General features: G+C 40.9%; 1 protein-coding gene across 6 annotated transcripts in view; it reads right to left on the bottom strand.

The window, feature by feature from the left end:
* Positions 1-19,327, bottom strand: part of bahcc1b (BAH domain and coiled-coil containing 1b) — a 476,710-nt gene that overhangs the window by 111,605 nt on the left and 345,778 nt on the right. For all 6 annotated transcript variants that reach the window (XM_068058204.1, XM_068058206.1, XM_068058205.1 and 3 more), the window contains 5 exons: positions 14,641-16,449; positions 13,397-13,511; positions 11,527-11,735; positions 4,112-4,273; positions 339-562 (listed from right to left, as the gene is read on the bottom strand). In XM_068058204.1, the coding sequence (XP_067914305.1) occupies positions 339-562; positions 4,112-4,273; positions 11,527-11,735; positions 13,397-13,511; positions 14,641-16,449 (2,519 nt within the window). The remainder of the gene's footprint in view (positions 1-338; positions 563-4,111; positions 4,274-11,526; positions 11,736-13,396; positions 13,512-14,640; positions 16,450-19,327) is intronic.

Raw genomic sequence — 19,327 nt, 5'->3', positions numbered from 1 at the left:
AGACAAAACAGACACTATCAAAACTCCAGTTGAGGTTAGAGCCTTGGTATCATTACTTTCCCCTTTGAGTAAAATATTATACGATCCTTTTCATTCATCAAAATATTTAGTCAGAACGGATTTACAGCTACAAAAGGAGGGATGCTCTTTGCATAGGAATCAGTCAAGCTGAATGTGGGGTGTTGTGAAAAATGTGGGAATGGAGGACAAAATATAAATTGTCAAAAAAAAAGCTATGCAAACAAAATTCATTCAAACATACGAATTAGGAGCAGGAGCAGAAGTAGGCCACTCGGCCCCTCGCGCCTGCTCCGCCATTCATTGCATTCTTTCCTCACCACTAGTTGTGAGTGCCGTTGGAGTTCAAGTGCTTGTGCCCGTTGCTGCTGCTGCTGTTGTTGGTGCTGCTGATGCTGTTGTTGCAGCATGTAGAGTTCCTGCTGCCGGAGAAGCTGGGAGCGAGGGTACACTGAAAGCTGCCCTGGATGCTGCATATGTGATGTGGGCGCTCGTGCTGGATAAATAGGTGGCCAGAGAGAGTGTGCGGGATCCATCACTTCAGCTGGAAGATCCCAGCAAAGAAAGAATTATATTTAGATAATATCACAGTGGGTATCTTCACTTCAAAGACACCCTGTTGTTCTGACATATTGCAGCATTCATTTTGAGATCATTTTACATTACAATCAATAAAGAAATTATCTGATTATGCAACTTAATATAGAAACCAACCTAGTTCTTATTAAAATTGAATGATTTAAATTTACAAAAAATATCGTTCAGCTTTAGAGTCTATCTCAATCTAGTACCTAGCAGATTTCATCAGGCTACATCAGAAGCATGTCGGTGATTCTTGACATTCACATCGCAGCAGAGTTTTTAATTACCTTGTCTTGAATGCCGAGACAATTGGGGAAATTGCAATGCTGAATTATAGGACATCTTTCGACTCATGCATCACACTGCAACCTATACCCACCCCCATATTAATTATTGGGTGTGTTAGGTGTAGAATTCACATAGCACTGGTCGAACAATGAACAATGAAAAGTCTGACAACTACTGGCTTCTGAATAAGTTACCATCATTTGGCCTCCAACCAGAAATATGTACACATCTTGTTTTCTCTCAAATTGTTCTATCTTTGCTGCAGTTGATGGCTTATCCTCTGAATTTTCTTCCATTAACTTGGGAGTCCCCAGGACTCAGTCTACTGTCTCAATCTATTCATTCTTCACTAATCATTCAACATCATCCAGATTTCTGCTCATGATTCCACTTTACATTCATCAATTGCCTTCAGATCATAGACCCCGAGTGCTCTCCAATTCTCCTACAATGCAAATGCTAATCCACTAAATCTACATCTGCAGCTTTTCTTCAAGGAGCAATGCCAATCTGGTTTCTTTCAATTATTCAAAGTCAGTTTCTTCAAGTATACCTCAAGTCTAGCCAATAGCTGCAACCTCCTACAATAGAGGACTCCAAACTAGTCCTTCTTCATCTATCAACATTCTTGGTCTCACTATCTACTCTGCTCTCAAATGGAACTCCCACATGTCCTCAATTGCTAAAGCTTCCTCCAAGCTTTCTCGACTTTCCTGTCAAAAATAGAAGACAAGGAAGCTTACTCCCTGGGTCAATCTCTTCCTCAACCATGGCCTCCTTTGTTTGCTCTCAATTAGATCATTTCTCTCCATGTTCTCAATATTACTACAGTCAATGCTTTTCTGAACCTTTCTTCCTTGTTTTTACTAAACTGCAGATATGTTGTCCTCAGTATTCTTCCACTTCTCTGCATCCCGATTGAGTTAAAATCACATTGCACAGGAGCTAAAAATTGTGGAACTCCTAATTTCCCTCAGTTTCTCCCTTCTTATAGAGATCATCTGGCTGGTCAAACCCAGACTTCGAACCACCCAATCATTACTTATAAATGAACCTTGCTAATCATGGTAATGCATTGATTGCACTCTGGCCTTGGTGCTTCACTTCAATCTGTCAGTTAAAAAAATGTTTTACTTCATTAATGCAGCATTTCAATTTTCTAAAACATTAATTTGAGTGCTAATTTGAGTAACAATGTGAACTGACTGCCAAAATATGTGTAGTTTTGTCCATGCCCATTAAGATTGGTCAAACTAATTTCAGTCAGGACAATAATGGCCACTAGAGTCGAAATTTTCATCCATATATTTCAACTTAATTTGAACCCAAGTTTCAAATGCGAAGAGAACATTGCTTCACAGCAAGCTGACAGTATTTATGTCGGAACATTTTTCATATTGATAAAATATTAAAAACAATATCTATCGTAATGCCAAGATGTCACTCTAGGAACTTCATGCTTTGTTATGGATGCAAAACAATCCTAAAATGTTGAGTACTTTTGAACCACAATGTGAAATTGGCAAATACATTACAAATTTATATAATTCCCACTTGCCAGAGCAATGCCACAGGATGTCCTCTCAGATATTATTATGTTCGACAGATTGTTATTGACAACTCCTATATCAGCAACTTCCACAACAATGTAAATTACCTGCTTGGATACATTTTTAGTTGGATTATATTAGGATAAATTCAGAATCCCATGCTTCCATCGGGAGCCGTACTCAAAGGAAGCACTTGGTCGGTGATAGGGCTACAGAACTATAACCCTGGCTCTCAGGCACACACTCCCTTTGGGCATGGCTCCATGCAGAGCATGGGACTGCCGAGCTAACCCTACTGTTTTGTGAAAAAGTGTCTTGGTGAATTTGTCGGTGTGTTAGGATAAAGGTTGAGGAACGAAATATTTTATTCCTTTATGCACTTACTCCCAATTCAGGTTGAGCATATGTTTATTGCAGTGTAAATTTCTATTTATACATAGCCTCTCAATCTAGGCTATCTGAATCAGATTGTAGAACTTATGTTCATTAGTGTCAAAGCACAGGCAGTTTTGATAGGGATTCCTGTTTGCTGGGAATTAAATTGGAAGCACTGGACTTCATCCTCCCAATAAAGTCATGGCTTTTATCCTCTGTAGTTAAGTTTGGATTCAGACTCAGGCCCCTTAGTAATCCTTCCTCCTCTCAATGCCAACATGCATTATTAATGACTAGGGAATATGTGATACAAATTGCTTGGAAAAATCTATTTCAAATCGATGCTATGATCTTAGGCCATGTGAAAAATCATACATTTCTGTTTGAAGTTATTTTACTTAAATCTATTTATATCTTTAAAAGAAAATGGGTTGTGATGATGTACAACACAAAAACATATGGATCTGATTTTCAATACATTTCTAAATATGTTTTAATTATACATGTCAAGTGAAAATGATATGGAATTAAATCCAGCAAAAGGAGAATTATTCGGCCATTCCGGGATTTGAAAGGGAATATGTTTCACCTCTTCATGACATGATGAACTAATAGTAGTCTGCTTTCCCATTGCTGTTTGCTATGTTTACTGTGACACCTCAACACAAAGGATAATAGGAAGACCACAACAAGTCCAATTTACCTGGACTAAAAAGATAAAATTAGCAAAGATAAAAATCAAGCTTTTATCAAAGTTAACAACATGCAAGGATTCACATGACCTGCACTCGCTAGAAAGGACTTCCTTTTCCCATCTGGTCTTTATTATAGAGACCTTTTTACATCCATTTAATTTTGTTATAAATTATAAAAAGGAAAGGAAATATCAAATGTATTGTTTTATCATTGAATCTCTTTTACATTGTGGTTTCCCACATTATATTGTACATTTTACTTTTGTACAGAACCACACTAATGGGTGCGCTAGGGAGAGAGAGAAAAAAGAAAGAGAAAGAGAAAACTTGTATTTAAGTGTCTTTACAATCTTACAGGCATTCTAAAGAGTTTCACAACCATATCTATTTACAAATAAATCTGTAACCATTACAAAATGGATGAGGATAGACATGCAAATTTTCAGGAACAGTAATTGTGACACTAGTTGAATTTTATCAAGTTTTATCTGTTTATCTTGTTTAAAGAATATACAAGGTCAAATAGATCATGTAAAAAAAATGTCAAAAGTAATAAATGAATTTTACGCGCCTAATCTGCACACCATTAATACAGTGCATTACCAAGGTGATGAGGAGTTGGGTGTGGTGCTGGTGGCTCAGTAGGAAGGATAACAAGCTGGGCTGAGGGATCTTGGGAAAGTGGGAATACTGTCTGCATGGCACTTGGCATCGAAGCTGGAAATCCCGGTGGTAGATTTGAATGCAGAGCTGGGTGACCGATTCCTGTGTTAGTGAATAAAAAACAGATCATCTGTAAAAATAAACTGAGTAAAGAAAGGTTAAAATGTAAATATTGTGATGCACAATTATAGGAAATGAACTGCTTGGGTCATTATGTGTAGTCAGATCTCAAGCACTTACTTTGTAAATTTATTTACAGTGTCATTACACAAAGCAATTCTTCTCCCTCATATTCTAGCAGTTGTACAGTCTTCTCATCTTTCGAGATCACTTGCTAGTACAGTACTTGTTCCCCCTAAGCACATAGCTGATAAAATGTCTCACAGCAATAACACAGAAGGAAGCAAGGGAAGAGACTAGGACATTTGATCCATCAAAGCTCCAATGATGTTTGCACTAGTTATAAACAATTAGGGAGAAGGGTATTGCAATATTCTGCTATAACTGATGGCTCAGTGGAATTTAAATGTGGATGAATGATAAGGTCATGCACTCTGGAGCAGGAAACATCAAATGTGTACGCAAGAAAGAGTGTCTTAACCGATCCACTTCATTGCCTAGTTCACTTTGAATATTACCGAACTTCATTATACTTCTGGCCACATGGCAAAAGGGTCATCAGCAAATTTTATATTACAAGAATGTTCCTCCTCCATATCATTTAAACTCAATTAGGTTTACTCATTTGATGAATTTGAGAAGGGGAGTAAAACTAGAAAGAAACTAATTTAGAAGAGGGAGTAGAGACGCGTATCCTTCCAAAGGGTGTAATGACAAAGCAAAATTATGGGATGATGTTGCCACGGAGTTCAAATTCTCAAACTGCCATTGTCAGTTTTGAACTTAAATACTGATGTGTCCAGGCCTCTGAATTACTTGTTCAGTTCTGTAACTAATACACTATTAAAACTCTAGTATAAAGACCATTTGTCACCAGAATTTGTTTGTTTTCTGCAAAAGAAATTATACTACACGTGAAGTGGCCAGTTTGGAAGATGGAAACCACCAGAGGAACTGGCAGTCCACATGAATTTATGACAAAATTCTTTTTGAAAAACAAATAGTTTTGAAACTGTTGAGGAAGAAATGTCATTGCACAGACTTTGGATGGATTTTCGCTTTCTGCAACAGTGCCTATCGACCCCTCCACCTCCTACTTCTTGTTCAAAGCCCAACTCTTTGACCAAGCTTTTATTCCCCCTCCCACTATCTCCTCCCTTGGCTTGGCAACAACCTTTGTCTGATTATGCTTCTGTCAAGTGCCTTGGGACATTTTTCTATATTAAAGGCACTACATAAATGTTTGTTGTTGTTGCTGCTGTTATAACTAGAAATGCCAGTAGGCGAAAATCCATCCAAAGTCTGTGCATTGACATTTCTTCCTCAACAGTTTCAAAACTATTTGTTTTTCAAAAAGAATTTTGTCATAAATTCATGTGGACTGTCAATTCCTCTGGTGGTTTCCATCTTCTAAACTGGCCACTTCACGTGTAATATAATTTCTTTTGCAGAAAACAAACGAATTCTGATGGCAAATGGTCTTCATACTAGAGGCTTGGCCATGTGAGCCGCATGGAAGATGGCAGGATCCCCAAAGACACATTGTACAGCGAGCTCGCCACTGGTATCAGACCCACCGGCCGTCCATGTCTCCGCTATAAAGACGTCTGCAAACGCGACATGAAATCGTGTGACATTGATCACAAGTCGTGGGAGTCAGTTGCCAGCATTCGCCAGAGCTGGCGGGCAGCCATAAAGACAGGGCTAAATTGTGGCGAGTCGAAGAGACTTAGTAGTTGGCAGGAAAAAAGACAGAGGCGCAAGGGGAGAGCCAACTGTGCAACAGCCCCGACAAACAAATTTCTCTGCAGCACCTGTGGAAGAGCCTGTCACTCCAGAATTGGCCTTTATAGCCACTCCAGGCGCTGCTTCACAAACCACTGACCACCTCCAGGCGCGTATCCATTGTCTCTCGAGATAAGGAGGCCCAAAAGAAAAAGAAAAGAAAGAACTAGAGGTATAATAGTGTATTAGTTACAGAACTGAACAAGTAATTCCGAGGCCTGGACACATCAGTATGTAAGTTCAAAACTGACAACGGCAGTTTGAGAATTTGAACTCCGTTTAAAAACTCTAGAAATAAAATGGTGGGCAAAGTGAAAATGAAGCTGTCAGATTGTTGTAAAAAGCCCAACTGATTCACTAATGTCCTTTAGGGAAGGAATCCTGCCAACCTTTTACAGTCTGGCCTACAACTGCCCTCTAAAGTTTCCTAGGGATGGGCAATAAATGCCTGCCTTAACATCGACATTCCACAAATAATTAAAAAAAATAGAAGGGGAAAATGAATAAAGGACAGGAAGAAATCATAAAGAATCAAAACAAAAGAAAAATTAATTGTCGAATAATCCCATAAAAATCAGACCCCAGAAAATGTTTTTTAAAAAAACTAAATGAAATTGGCAAATGCAATTATTAAAAAAGGAGCCATATAAAAAAGGGAAAAAACCAGAATGAGTCACGCAGCAATTATAGAATTTATCCTGTTAACCATCCAAATCACACATTATTCTGTTCTGCATCATCTCTTACATGGTTTCTGTGAGATTACTTTGACAGTCTCTCAAAATACAGAAATTAAAATTAAAATAGCAAAATGCTACCCTTTTGAACATTTCTTGCAGTTCTGGTTGAAAGTACATGACTAGTTTTGCTTTTTAAACAGGTGAAATGGTAGTTCAGCATAACTACTTTCAGCTAAATATTTTTAACAAGTGAACTTAATTACCCCGGAAAAGAGGTTAGTCCCTAACCATAAATAAATGTACTTCAGCAATTTGATCTCATTAGTTTAACTACCAACAATAATAATTGGAAGGATATGGTAATGCTGCCCTGTTGGAATCTTCTGGAAATTGCTGGGATCAGTTATAATAACACAGTGGGTGGGTTAATGCTACTGGGTGGCGCAGAAGAAAATAAAACTGCTACTGATACTCTGGAATGATTTTTTTAGAAATAATTTTATGATGTTTATATCAGTTCTGTTGGAGGAGATTTGGGTGAGTTACAACTCAATGTACAGGCGAGACACCGTTAAAAAAAAGATATTTTGATCAGCGATGCATCTGACAAGTGTAGCAAACCATCATATGTTTATATTTTATAAAGCAAACTACTGAGAATTTACATGGGCATGACTTGTGTTTGCCCAATATAGAGGGCACACCCCATTTCCCCAAATCCAGAGAGCTTTAAGACTCTAGGCTTATGGAACACCAAGAGTGAGCCAGAATATTGATGAGAGTTTTACCAGTTTAAAACCTGCAGCATACCAGCACATAGAAATGCAAAGCTTCCCTGCTGTTTATTCAACCAGGCCCACTCTACCTGGTAGGACACTGGCGCACAGGGTTATCTGGAACTGATTCCCAATGATGGGCCTACCCCTCCAAGTTCCAACAGTGACCTGGGCTGGCTGCTCAATTATCTGCAGTACTTTAAGTACTGTAGACCTGCCTGGCTTTGATATTGGACTGCCACAAAGGGTTGACTTGGTTCCAAACTTTAAATAAAGATCTTAAGGAAGATAATATGATTAGATTAGAGATACAGCACTGAAACAGGCCCTTCGGCCCACCGAGTCTGTGCCGAACATCAACCACCCATTTATACTAATCCTACACTGATCCCATATTCCTACCAAACATCCCCACCTGTTCCTATATTTCCCTACCACCTACCTATACTAGTGACAATTTATAATGGCCAATTTACCTATCAACCTGCAAGTCTTTTGGCTTGTGGGAGGAAACCGGAGCACCCGGAGAAAACCCACACAGACACAGGGAGAACTTGCAAACTCCACACAGGCAGTACCAGGAATCGAACCCGGGTCCCTGGAGCTGTGAGGCTGCGGTCCTAACCACTGCGCCACTGTGCCGCCCTAAGGTAGGGCTGTCAATCCAATTGTAATGCAATTTCCATTGCCATTTCAAGATAATACCAGCATCAGGTAATCACACTACTGATGCTTAATTACGGGAAAGCTCAAGGACACTCAGCGAATCAGAAATGGCTATAAAAGGCAATGACTGTCAGCGAATCAGAAATGGCTATGAAAGGCAGTGACTGTCAGCAAATCAAAAGTGGCTATGAAATGCAGTGACTAACTGTAATGCAACAGAAAACAAATCAAGATTAATGAGTAGCAGAACTTAAAATTTTCCCTTGGATTGGAGAAATATTTGGAGTACGTCAGTTTAAAACTAGAAATATTGTTATGCTCGTATCCTCTGATTTTTAACGTGTTGGATTATGAAAGATTATTAACTGATGAAGATGGAGGACAAGAAACTAAAGCAGTGCTACATAAATTTAAAATAATCACAAAATGAATGAAGAAGGAAATTAAGAAATGCTATCACATTGAGAGTGATTAGTTATTGTAATTCTCTACCACAAACCATTTTTGAAGCAGAGTCCATAAATTATTTTAGAAGGAAATTAGATAGTTGCTTGAAAAGAGGAATATTAAAGTATATGGAGAGTGAGCAGGAGAGTGGGGTCAAAATTAAGTGGTTCATACAGAGAAAAATCAGTGCAAACTGGATGTGTCAAATGGCCTGATTCTGAGCAGTAACATTTTATGATTATTCATAGTGTGCTAAAATCCAAGGCATGTTCTAATGATCTGTTTAGGGTACTGTTCATATATTAAATGCAACCAACTCTTGTGCCTGATTCATTTAGACGTTCCAGATGCTGCATTTCCAAACTCCGTAATCAGCAGAACTGCCTTACTTATTTATTGTGCGCTCCAGCAAAAAGAATTATCCTCCAAAAGTAGTAAGCAGATATTCCCTCAATTCTGATGACTGGATTACTTTGGCGGCAGATGTAGTGGGATATGAGAGGACCCATTTTGGAAATCTAGGGCTGGATTTTGTTCTGTGGTGGGGGGGGGCCGGGAGATCAGAGTGGCAGCAGCCCGCCATGGAACCTGGCGCTAGGATTGCTGGGCCCAATCCTCCTGGGGCCGGGAGAGCCCTGGGGCAGCCCCACCGCCGCTCTGCGACGGGACCCAGGTTTAAATATTTAAATTGACTTTATGCATTCATTTAAATGGAATTCCTCGCGGTCTTGCCTTCGGTTCTGGATGTTCAGTGCAATGGGTGGCACTCACGCTCCTTCACTTTCCCGTCCAGGGAAAGCTGGCACCACTGAGGTGGGGAAGGGGGAAACTCAGCATTTGTAGTGTAGTGGTGGGGGGAGAGGGGTGAACTCTGCAACTTTAGTGTAGTGGTGGGGGGAGAGGGGTGAACTCTGCAACTTTAGTGTAGTGGTGGGGGGAGAGGGGTGAACTCTGCACTTAGTGCAGTTGAGGGGAGAAGGTGTCCACACAATTTTAGTGTAGTGGGTGGGGGAACGGGGGCAACTCTGCATTCTCTACACAGGGCTGGCAGCCCTTTTAAAACGGCGCCAACGCCTGCACAGAGACAGTTGACGGCGTCGCCGAGGCCACTTCCCGCCATGTGATTGGGGGTGGAGGGGGGGGGGGGAGCAGCAGCCAGCTTGCATATTCTGATGAACCGCTAGGCACAAGATCATGGTGGTGTGGCGGCCCGTGCAAGCCGGCCGCCATTTTATACACCCGCCGCCAACAAAATCCAGCCCCTAGAATCCGTAGAACAGCTCAACCATATATAACAACCTTTTTTCCCCCCTTTGGGAATAAGATACTACTTTTATTAGTATAAATGGTGATGGGGTAGCTCAGTAACTGATTCTGACAAACCCTTTTCCTTGTCTTCTGTCAGTTTGTCTTCATGTTTGAAAATGTTGAGCCATTATACTTCTGTATGAAATCTATATGCTTGATGTTTTGTTTGTGAAGTTTTCAACACTAAGAATAAAAATGCATGCATGGATTTGACCATGACCTAAAAATGTGGATGTTCATATAGTGACATTACATTCCAAACAGTTTACAAAGAACTGAGAAGTGCCAGTGTCAGCACCATTTCAGTTTCACAAGAAACAAGATGCTATTGCACCATCCAGGGACAACATTGTGCTCAGGTGACATCAAAAAACATTCCTTTCAAGGCTGCCTCCTTTCAATAATGCACAGATTTGGGTTCTGCATTCTTCATCAGTACCCCTGCACACCCTTGGAACTCCCCAAGTCTAGGATCGTCCAAGCTCTCTGGACTTTGGTAAACAGGGTGTGCCTTCTACATTAGGCAAAGAGAAACTGTACCCAGGCAGATTTTCAGTTTGGTTAGGAACTCTTGTGATTAACTCATTTGGAACATGTATATATTTGCCTGGATAGAATTAAGGCAAATATCAAGTTTGAAGTCACAAGATGTCCCTCACACCTCATTTCAGTGGCTGGAGACAACTTCGGCATTTGTGCAACTGTTTTCATGTGGAAATTGGCCTGTGTACATTTTAAGCAGCTGACAGTACCAAATGAACTTCCTGGTTTCCTTCACATATATGCATTTAGAATCTAACTCCAGACTTTCACTTGACAAAGGATGTCTTTCATTTTGTGGCTGAAGCATGAATAATACATTAATCACTTTTAAAAGTGGAGTTTTATTTTTGCTCCATCCTAACTATAATTCTCATAAAAGTTGCTCATCTCCTCAACAGCTGCATCAGATGTCAAAATGTTTTCTTGGGCTGTTCTAACCACACATGATTTCAACACTGACTTTCTCTCATGACTGGTTCATTTGTGCTTTTATATTTTACCCTAACTTACACACTTGTGTGGTAACTCTTCTGTCTACCTGGACCAAAGCATCTACTCATTTAGAGAAGTATTTTCAATTCTTAAACTTCTTCCATCAGTACTTAACTGGAGTTATAGATAGACGAGCCAATGTATATCCAAACCTAGACAGACAGGTGGATTGATGCGCTGATGAAAATGTTTAAGGATATCAACAAGAGAGATGTTTACAAGCTTTATATTTCCCACACTGGTAAACCACATTTAGCACTTAGCAGTAATTACTACCTTTATAGTCGTGCATTTCTTAGACTTTTTTTGTTGATTTTTCCCTGCAAATATTACTCAAAATACATTTTCATGTAAACAAGCCAAATGTTGGTAAAAGTGAACCTCGCTATCTTGTTTTAGGGATAAAGAATAGAAAAGAAATTGTCCATGTGTCAATTGTGCATTGGATACCAATGTGAAAGGTGTTCCAAAAATGGGATAACTTGAACCCATAGCCTTGTATATTGCTATTTAATAAATGAAAGATAGCAAGACTGACCGTATGAATGCCCACCCATCCACACTGAGGGGCTGCCTGTCCTTGGAAGCCAATGTGGAGCAGTAAGGTGTGGATGTGCATTGGGATCAGTTCCTAGTTGGTTGGCTTGTAAAGACGATCCTCCAGTGACCATCAGGTTTGGATTTAGGTCTCCTGGACAACCACTGGAAGGACGGATTCGTGCAAATTCCACAAGTTCCTTGTTTTCTCTGAATTCAATGGAAATATTTTGAATTAATGACAATCAAATCATTTTTGTCATACAAGGTGCATTTTCACTGCTTGTACTACAGTGGTTCAAGGAGAAGGCTCACCATTACCTTTTCAAGGGCAACTGGGAATGGGCAATAAATGCTGGCCTTGCCAGCGATGCCCATATCTCAAGAATGAATTAAAGCAGTTTCAAGTTTCCTGACTACAATTTTTGATACTTTGAAAACATAATAGATTTTAAAATCAGCTATACACTTCTTATGTGATATCACTGCAGTGATACCTTTTAATTTTTAGATCTAAATGCTGCTCCTGTAACGAGGCACCAAACAGACCAAAAGTGGACAAGTGTAGACTTCATTTGTACAACCTGGATTTTATTTTTTTTAACAGATGGACATTGTTTCCACATGTTCTCTTATTTTTATGTCTGTTGGTTATTTGCCACCAAACAGCTTCCTCCACTCAGAAGCTGCAGAAATCTGGTCTGTGGACCTCTCCACAACTACAAGGATTTCCACTTCATGATCTGTAAGCCAAGGAATCACAGAATCGTTACAGCGCAGAAGGAGGCCATTTGGAGAGTGTCCACACTGGTTCTCTGAAAGAGCAATTCCCTCAGTTCCATTCTCCTGGCTTTTCCCCGTAACCCTGCACATTCTTCCTTTTCATATAACAGTCTAATTCCCTTTTGAATGTTTCAGTTCAACATATCTCCACCACACTCTCAGGCAGTGCATTCCAGACCTTAACTACTCGCTGTGTGAAAAAGTTTTTCCTCATGTCACTTTTGCTTCTCTTACCAAATACTTTAAATCTGTGCCCTCTCGTTCTCGATCCTTTCATGAGTGGGAACTGTTTCCCTCTATCTACTCTGTCCAGATCCCTCATGATTTTGAATACCTCTATCAAATCACCTCTCAGCCTTCTCTTCCCCAAGGAAAACAGTCCTAACTTCTCCAATCTATCTTCATAACTGAAATTCCTCATCCCTGGAACCATTCTCGTGAATCTTTTCTGCATCCTCTCCAATGCCCTCATGTCTTTCCTAAAGTGCGGCATCCAGAACTGGACGCAATACTCCAGCTGAGGCCAGTCAACTAAATGTTCATTGTCTCATTCTCCGAAAGATGGAACATCCATTTTAACTGTCATGCTGAAACCTGACATATCTCGTTCAGCTAATGGTCTTCTGATCAAGTGTATAAACGGCCAGCACACCCGGGCATATGAACATCATGGTCCACGAGTCAAGCGCATAACCAGGCCTTTGAGTATTAACTCTCTTCTGCAGTTTTCCTGACACTGAAACTCTGCCAAACCTTTTTTCATGTATATCCCTTTGGTACTACAAATATAATTATGTTGATTGAGTAAACCTTTGGAACATATTAGCATTTCTTAATTCAGGATTAAAAATATTGTGTATAGTTGTGTTAGATAAATCCAGTCGGGGTTCTATGGTTGTTTGAAAGAATAGCGGAGCCAAGTGCAACTGTGAAAGTAGCCCAAGCTCACAAACTATTTGATAAATCACAACGTGTTGTGGTAACCAATTCTGCTGATTTGGGCTGGCTTTGAGATGGGACAATAAAAAGGGTGTTAACAAAGACAGGTGTACTCATTATATGCTATATCAATCCATGAAAGACCTTACCGAAGTAAGTGGTCCCTTTCCCTATCCAAACGTGCCAGCCCCATTCTTTCCTCACGAAAATGATTGTTTTCTTCCTCTGCTTCCAGGTCAATGACGTAGGCAGAGCGCGATGATCCTGTCAACAGTGAAGTATCATTTGCAGCTAACCAGCACCCATGCAAAACTCATACCAAGTTTATTACTGTGGTAAAGCTTAATATGAATTCTAGTCAAAGCAAATCCATGTCAAAATCAACTGTTCTAATTGTCAAATAAAGATATACAATGTGAAATACTTCCATTTTCTGACATTTAATTTGCACTGTGATCGGCACTGGCACAATTCTTGGTCATTCACAAAGAAAACATCCTTGATGATTTACTTTTGATGTTTGAGAGGCTACTTCATTTTTAAACTTTCAGGGACATTTCAAGTTCCATATCCAGTTTTTGCTGGATCAAATACTTAAATGACAGTGGATGAAAAATATGATGGAGGAATTAACTTTTCAGTACTGAGATCCTTTACAGATTTCACAAGATGTTCCTCTGCGCAAATGTAATAAAAACTGAAAACTAATAGCGAATTGATAATAACAGAGAATTGCAAACATATGTGGAGTTGTGTTTAATTTCACCTTAAATGCTCTAAAAATTCTGATCATTTATGCTTTCAGCTGGATGTTTGAAGTCCTATAAGTGATAACTTAAAGTAGGTGACATTCATATGGGTATATCACCACTTTTTTGGGGTTTGATTTTGGACAATTTGGGGTCAGTTTTAGCAGTATTCAGCACAAAGTATCTTCATACTGGAAGTGAGGACAGTCCGGGTCATGGTCTTCTCCAAGCTGCTAACGTTACAATGCATGATCAGCTACTAGGAGCTATGATTCAACTGGGTTGAGTTGGACAATGCCAAGTTTCATACCAGCAGATGAAACACTTCAGGACAACAAACAAGCCCAGATGAAGGTGAAACAACCAAAATAAAGCCCTCTGAATTAACTCACAACTTGAATATGTAACTATTCTGGGAATTAAAAACTGTACTACCATGACATTTAGTGAGAACACTGCACTTATTCCCAAGTGATTTAACACCAGGAAAGAAAGGTGATATACTGGCCAGCTTTTACCAGTATTCCCATAGAACAATACTGCTGACAACAATAATCAGGTTATGAAAATAATTGAAAGAATGAATTAAGTTGCTAACGGAAGCAATGTTTAACTACATATTTGAGTCTTTAACAGTATCTCACCTTTTAAACCAGGGATATGCCTGTGTTGTCTGCTGGATTCAGCACCACAAGGCAGTTCATGCTTGTTCTGGTTGTCTTTTTGCCTTGCAACTGCCACAGCGATCCCAACTGGAGGCTGCCGTACCTCTCCGTCGCCCTGAGATGACTCACTTTCCCTTCCTTTGGCACAGTCTGGACGCTCCAAATCTAGGCTTGATTTCCCACTTTGGAATTTAATCTCCTGATGGACACAGCTGGCCCGAATGTTTCCCAGACCTCCAAAAGGGGTCTTTTGCCCAACAATCAAAGCCTGTGTGCCTGGAGGAAAAGAGCTGCTGTATTTTAACAAACTCTTCATGGCTGAGACTTCATCAGTTTGACCTAACATGTCTTGGTTTAGCACAGATCCTTGTGACAACATTGCCGCCTGCTGTAAACTTGAACTAAAAGGGTCAAGATAGGAATTTTTCCTGTCTTCACCCATTGGAATCTGAGGGCCCTGCCATGATGGTATTTGAGATCCATTGTAGCTCATACAACTGAGCTCTGGTGGCCTTCTCTTCATCTCTGAACCACTTCCTATGTGCTCCACCTCAGGAAGCTTATGGTGTTGGTGCCTTATCCTGGCCACTTTTTGCCCCTGTGAATCTTTAGAAGCTTTCTCATGTGCGTCATTGCCATGCTCCCGATCCAGCATATAACTGGAATGGGTGAGTTTGGCACAGCATGTCTCCAGCTCCTTTGAACAGAAACAATCCTGAGACTGTGGCATAATGTAAGTGCTACCTTTCCCTGAGGGGCCCTTGGCTGCCTGAGGTGTGAAGGGCATCACCATCTGTGCACCAGTGCTGCTACCACACTGCTGTTTGGATTTTATGGCTGAATTGTGGGGCCAGTCCATTCCTTTCCCATCTAGCTTCAGAGATGTGTGAGAATTAGGAACTGTCCCAATATCAGACCTCTCTGTGCTTTTGTCATGTGTCTTCTCCTTCCCTACACTTCTGTTGACCTTGCAGTTCTCTGCAGTGACTTGAAAAGGTCTACTTTTGTCACTGAAGTGTCCCACTGAAGGCACGTACGTAGGCCCAGTGACCTTGAGCTCCCTGCCGGCCTTATCTTGAGTAGGATAAAAAAGGTCTAAGTTGGAATGAACCTGCAAACTGGGGAATGTTCCAGAGGCTGTGCTAGATGATGAAGGAATGTTGGACAGTGAAGAAGGAACAGAGTACGCAACAGAATGGTGTGGAGTTTGCCAACTGTCCGAGCACTCAATATGCATTGGACCAGAGGGACCATTTTCTCTGAAATCCCTCTCAAACCTTAAGCTCTCTTTGGTACACCTGCCTGGGGTATGGATGTCCATTTGCCTCGGTAAAATCCCACCAATATTAGTGCAGCTTGCTAATAAAGTCTTATTGGAATCTCCATTCATAACTTTGGAGTTTGTTAAACAGCTACTGAAGTGTTTATTCCTGTTTTCACACATGCTATTATGTATATTTGCTAAGTCTTCTTTGCATCTAATATCTGGCATCAGAGGCAGCACGATTTTATGCCTGTCTTTTCCATCTTCTTCTGAATGTCTCTCCTTGTGTGTCCTTTGACTGTTGATAGAATTGGTTTCATTTTTACTCATTCTTTCTTTACTAGGTTCCTTAGCAGCTAGGAGTCTGTCAGTTTCCTTGATAGTTTTGTGGGAGTGGCTCATCTCTCGGTCTCTGCTGCAGGAACCAATGGGATGGCTGGGTGCGGCTCGGGAAATGGAAGGAAAACTATGATTGGTTGAGAGCAGGGTTGGCTGTCCAGGTAAATTCCTCAGATAGAAACCATCTGCAAGTTGAGAAAGACTTCATAAAATCAATGTGTTATACTATAGCATCATCACTAATGACATTTCCTTCTGCTTTCTTGCACACCTTACTTTCTTCTCAACTCAAAACCCATATTTTTAGGTCACTCTTTACTGTGGTATGATGAATAGTTGTTTTTTTTTATATGACATATTTTGGCTAAAGATTTTCTCTCATTTTTCTTCCTTCCCTTTCTTTCCTGAAGGCACAGACTCCTTGTGATGGAGGACAATTCAAAAACATCAGTCGCCATCTCGTATCTTACCCAAGTGGCCATTATTCATGTGTGAGCTTTGACAGATTTCTGAATGTGTGCTTCTGGCACAGAGTCTAATCAACTGGCTGCACATACTGGGAAATCATGGGGGTGCTCCTCAAAATCTTCTCTTTATTATGGACAGAAACATCATAGGAAGCATGCCCGCTATTTCCTAAAATATGCTCCTGGCAAGCAAGGTTTAAGGGTGTGCATTTAGAAAATCAGCCCTTAAAGTCCAGCAGGCTATTTGACCATAGAAGGCATCACAAACAAGCCTAATCCTGTTTTTAGCAGGACTCAACATATGCGCAACTCCAGAAAGAGCAGGATGTCAAGCTGATTTATCCTTCCCTAACCTGGGACAGTAAGGGCAACTAGAGACTGCTGCCCAGCCTAGAACAACTAATTTAGCACAGATTAGGATTTGAACATGGCATCTTCTTCGTGCACATGGCAATGAATTATTGTTTAAGGGAGAAGGGCCTGGTATAAAATTGTCATTCTTTTTTCCAAATCCCTCCATGGCTTGCCCCTCCTTATCCCAATAACAGCCTCCAGTCCTACAACCTTCCGAGATCTCTGTGCTCGTCCAATTCTGACTCTTGCTCATTCTCAGTTTTCATCACTCCACCTTTGGCAGCTGTGCCTTCAGTTGCATGGACCTTAGACTCTGGAATTCCCTCCCTAAACCTCTCTGTCTCTTTATCTCTCCCTCCTCTTTAAAGACACTCCTTAAAGCTACCTCTTCGACTGACCATTTGGTTATCTGTCCTAATATCTCCTTGTGTGACTTAATGTCAAATTCTGCTCAATAACGCTCCTGTGAAGCACCTTGGGACATTTTATTGTGGTAAAGGCACTATACAAATATAAGTTGTTGCTTTAAGATTAGGCTTGCTTAAAACAAAAACAGCAGAAAGAAGAGTTGTGAAAATAATATTGGTATTGAAGATTTTGTACAGCGGGAATTATCAGATAATTAGATGAAAATGCATCTAATGTTTTGCTGTGTTCTGTTCTTTTAGTGTTTAAAGTTAAATTGAGCATTTAGGAATGAATTGATCCACTGGACATTATCCTATACCAAGGAAATGCTTGTGAGTTCTAATAACTTCGACCAAACTTGTTGAACCTCAAAGGCCAGAATGTATCTCTCTCAGTATACGAGCATACGAGTTAGGAGCAGAAGTAGGCCATTTGGCCCCTCTAGCCTGCTCCGCCATTCAATAAGATCATGGCTGATCTGTTTGAGTCTCAAATTCCACACTCCCATCTACCCCTGATAACCTTTGATTCCCTTGTCCAATAAGAATCTATCTACCTCTGCCTTAAAAATATTCTATGACCCCACCTACATCACCTTATGAGGCAGAGAGTTCCAAAGTCACACAACCCTCAGAGAAAAATTTCTCCTCATCTCTGTCCTAAAAGGGCAACCTCTAATTTTAAAACAGTGTCCCCTAATTCTGGACTCACCGACAAGAGGAAACATCCTTTCCACATCCACCTTTTCAAGACCATTCAGGATCTTATATACGTCAATCAAATCTCCCCTCACTCTTCTAAACTCCAGTGAAAATAAGCCCAATCTGTCCAACCTTTCCTCATAAAACAACCCACTCATTCCAGGTCTCTCTTGGCATTTTTTGTGGATGAAGACTTTGGGAAGGTTGTAGTCATCGGTTGCAGGCCCGCTGGTGGCTAGTCAGGCCTATCCGTGACCAGCAGATTCTCCCATAGCGGGTACAAGTGAAGGTGTAGTCGCTGCTGTGGGCAATTGGATCTATCCATCTCCTCCTTTTCTCTTTCTTGCTGGTTCTGCACTCAGTCTCAAAGGTGTCTGTAGCACTCCTGATGTAGTATCTCCAGGCATCACGATCTATGGCCTGCGCTTCCCACTGGTGTTGGTTGATGTGGCACACAGAGAGGGACTTCTTCAGGGAGTCCTTGAAATGTTTGCATGGGGCCCCTCTGTTCCTTTTACCCATGGTCAGCTCTCCATACAACACGATCTTGGGCAGGCGACTGTCATCCATCCGGGCAACGTGACCTGCCCAACGCAGTTGGCTTTGCAGGAGGATGGCCTCAATGCTGGTGATGTTGGCTGTTTACAGGACTTCAATTTTGTGATGCGGTCCTGCCAGGGGAGCTTGACGATGCTGCGGAGGCAGCGCTGATGGCATCGCTCTGGAAGGCATATATGATGGCGGTATAGGACCCATGACTCGGCGCCATACAGAAGGGTGGTGACTATGGCTTTGTACACTTTGAGTTTGGTCTGTGCTCTGAGGCTGTGGTTGCTCCACACATGTTTGTAGAGTCTGCCGAATGTACTGTTTGCTTTTGAAAGCCTATTGTCCACTTCCTTGTCTATGGTGGCATCAAACGAGATGATGCTCCCCAAATAAGTAAATTGCTTGACGGCATTCAGATCGGTTCCCTCGATGACAATGCCTGGTGGTCTCTACTCTTCTTGGGGTGCAGGCTGATGCAGGAAGTCAGTTTTCTTTAAACTGATTTTTAGTCCCAAGAGTTGTGCTGCCTCGGAAAAATGTGTTGTTATACATTACAGGTCTGTGGGCCAGGAGAGCACAGTCAT

Source organism: Heterodontus francisci, chromosome 26 (genome assembly GCF_036365525.1).
Source record: "Heterodontus francisci isolate sHetFra1 chromosome 26, sHetFra1.hap1, whole genome shotgun sequence".
Classification (NCBI taxonomy): Eukaryota; Metazoa; Chordata; class Chondrichthyes; order Heterodontiformes; family Heterodontidae; genus Heterodontus; species Heterodontus francisci.
This window is presented reverse-complemented; position numbering and strand designations above follow the sequence as displayed.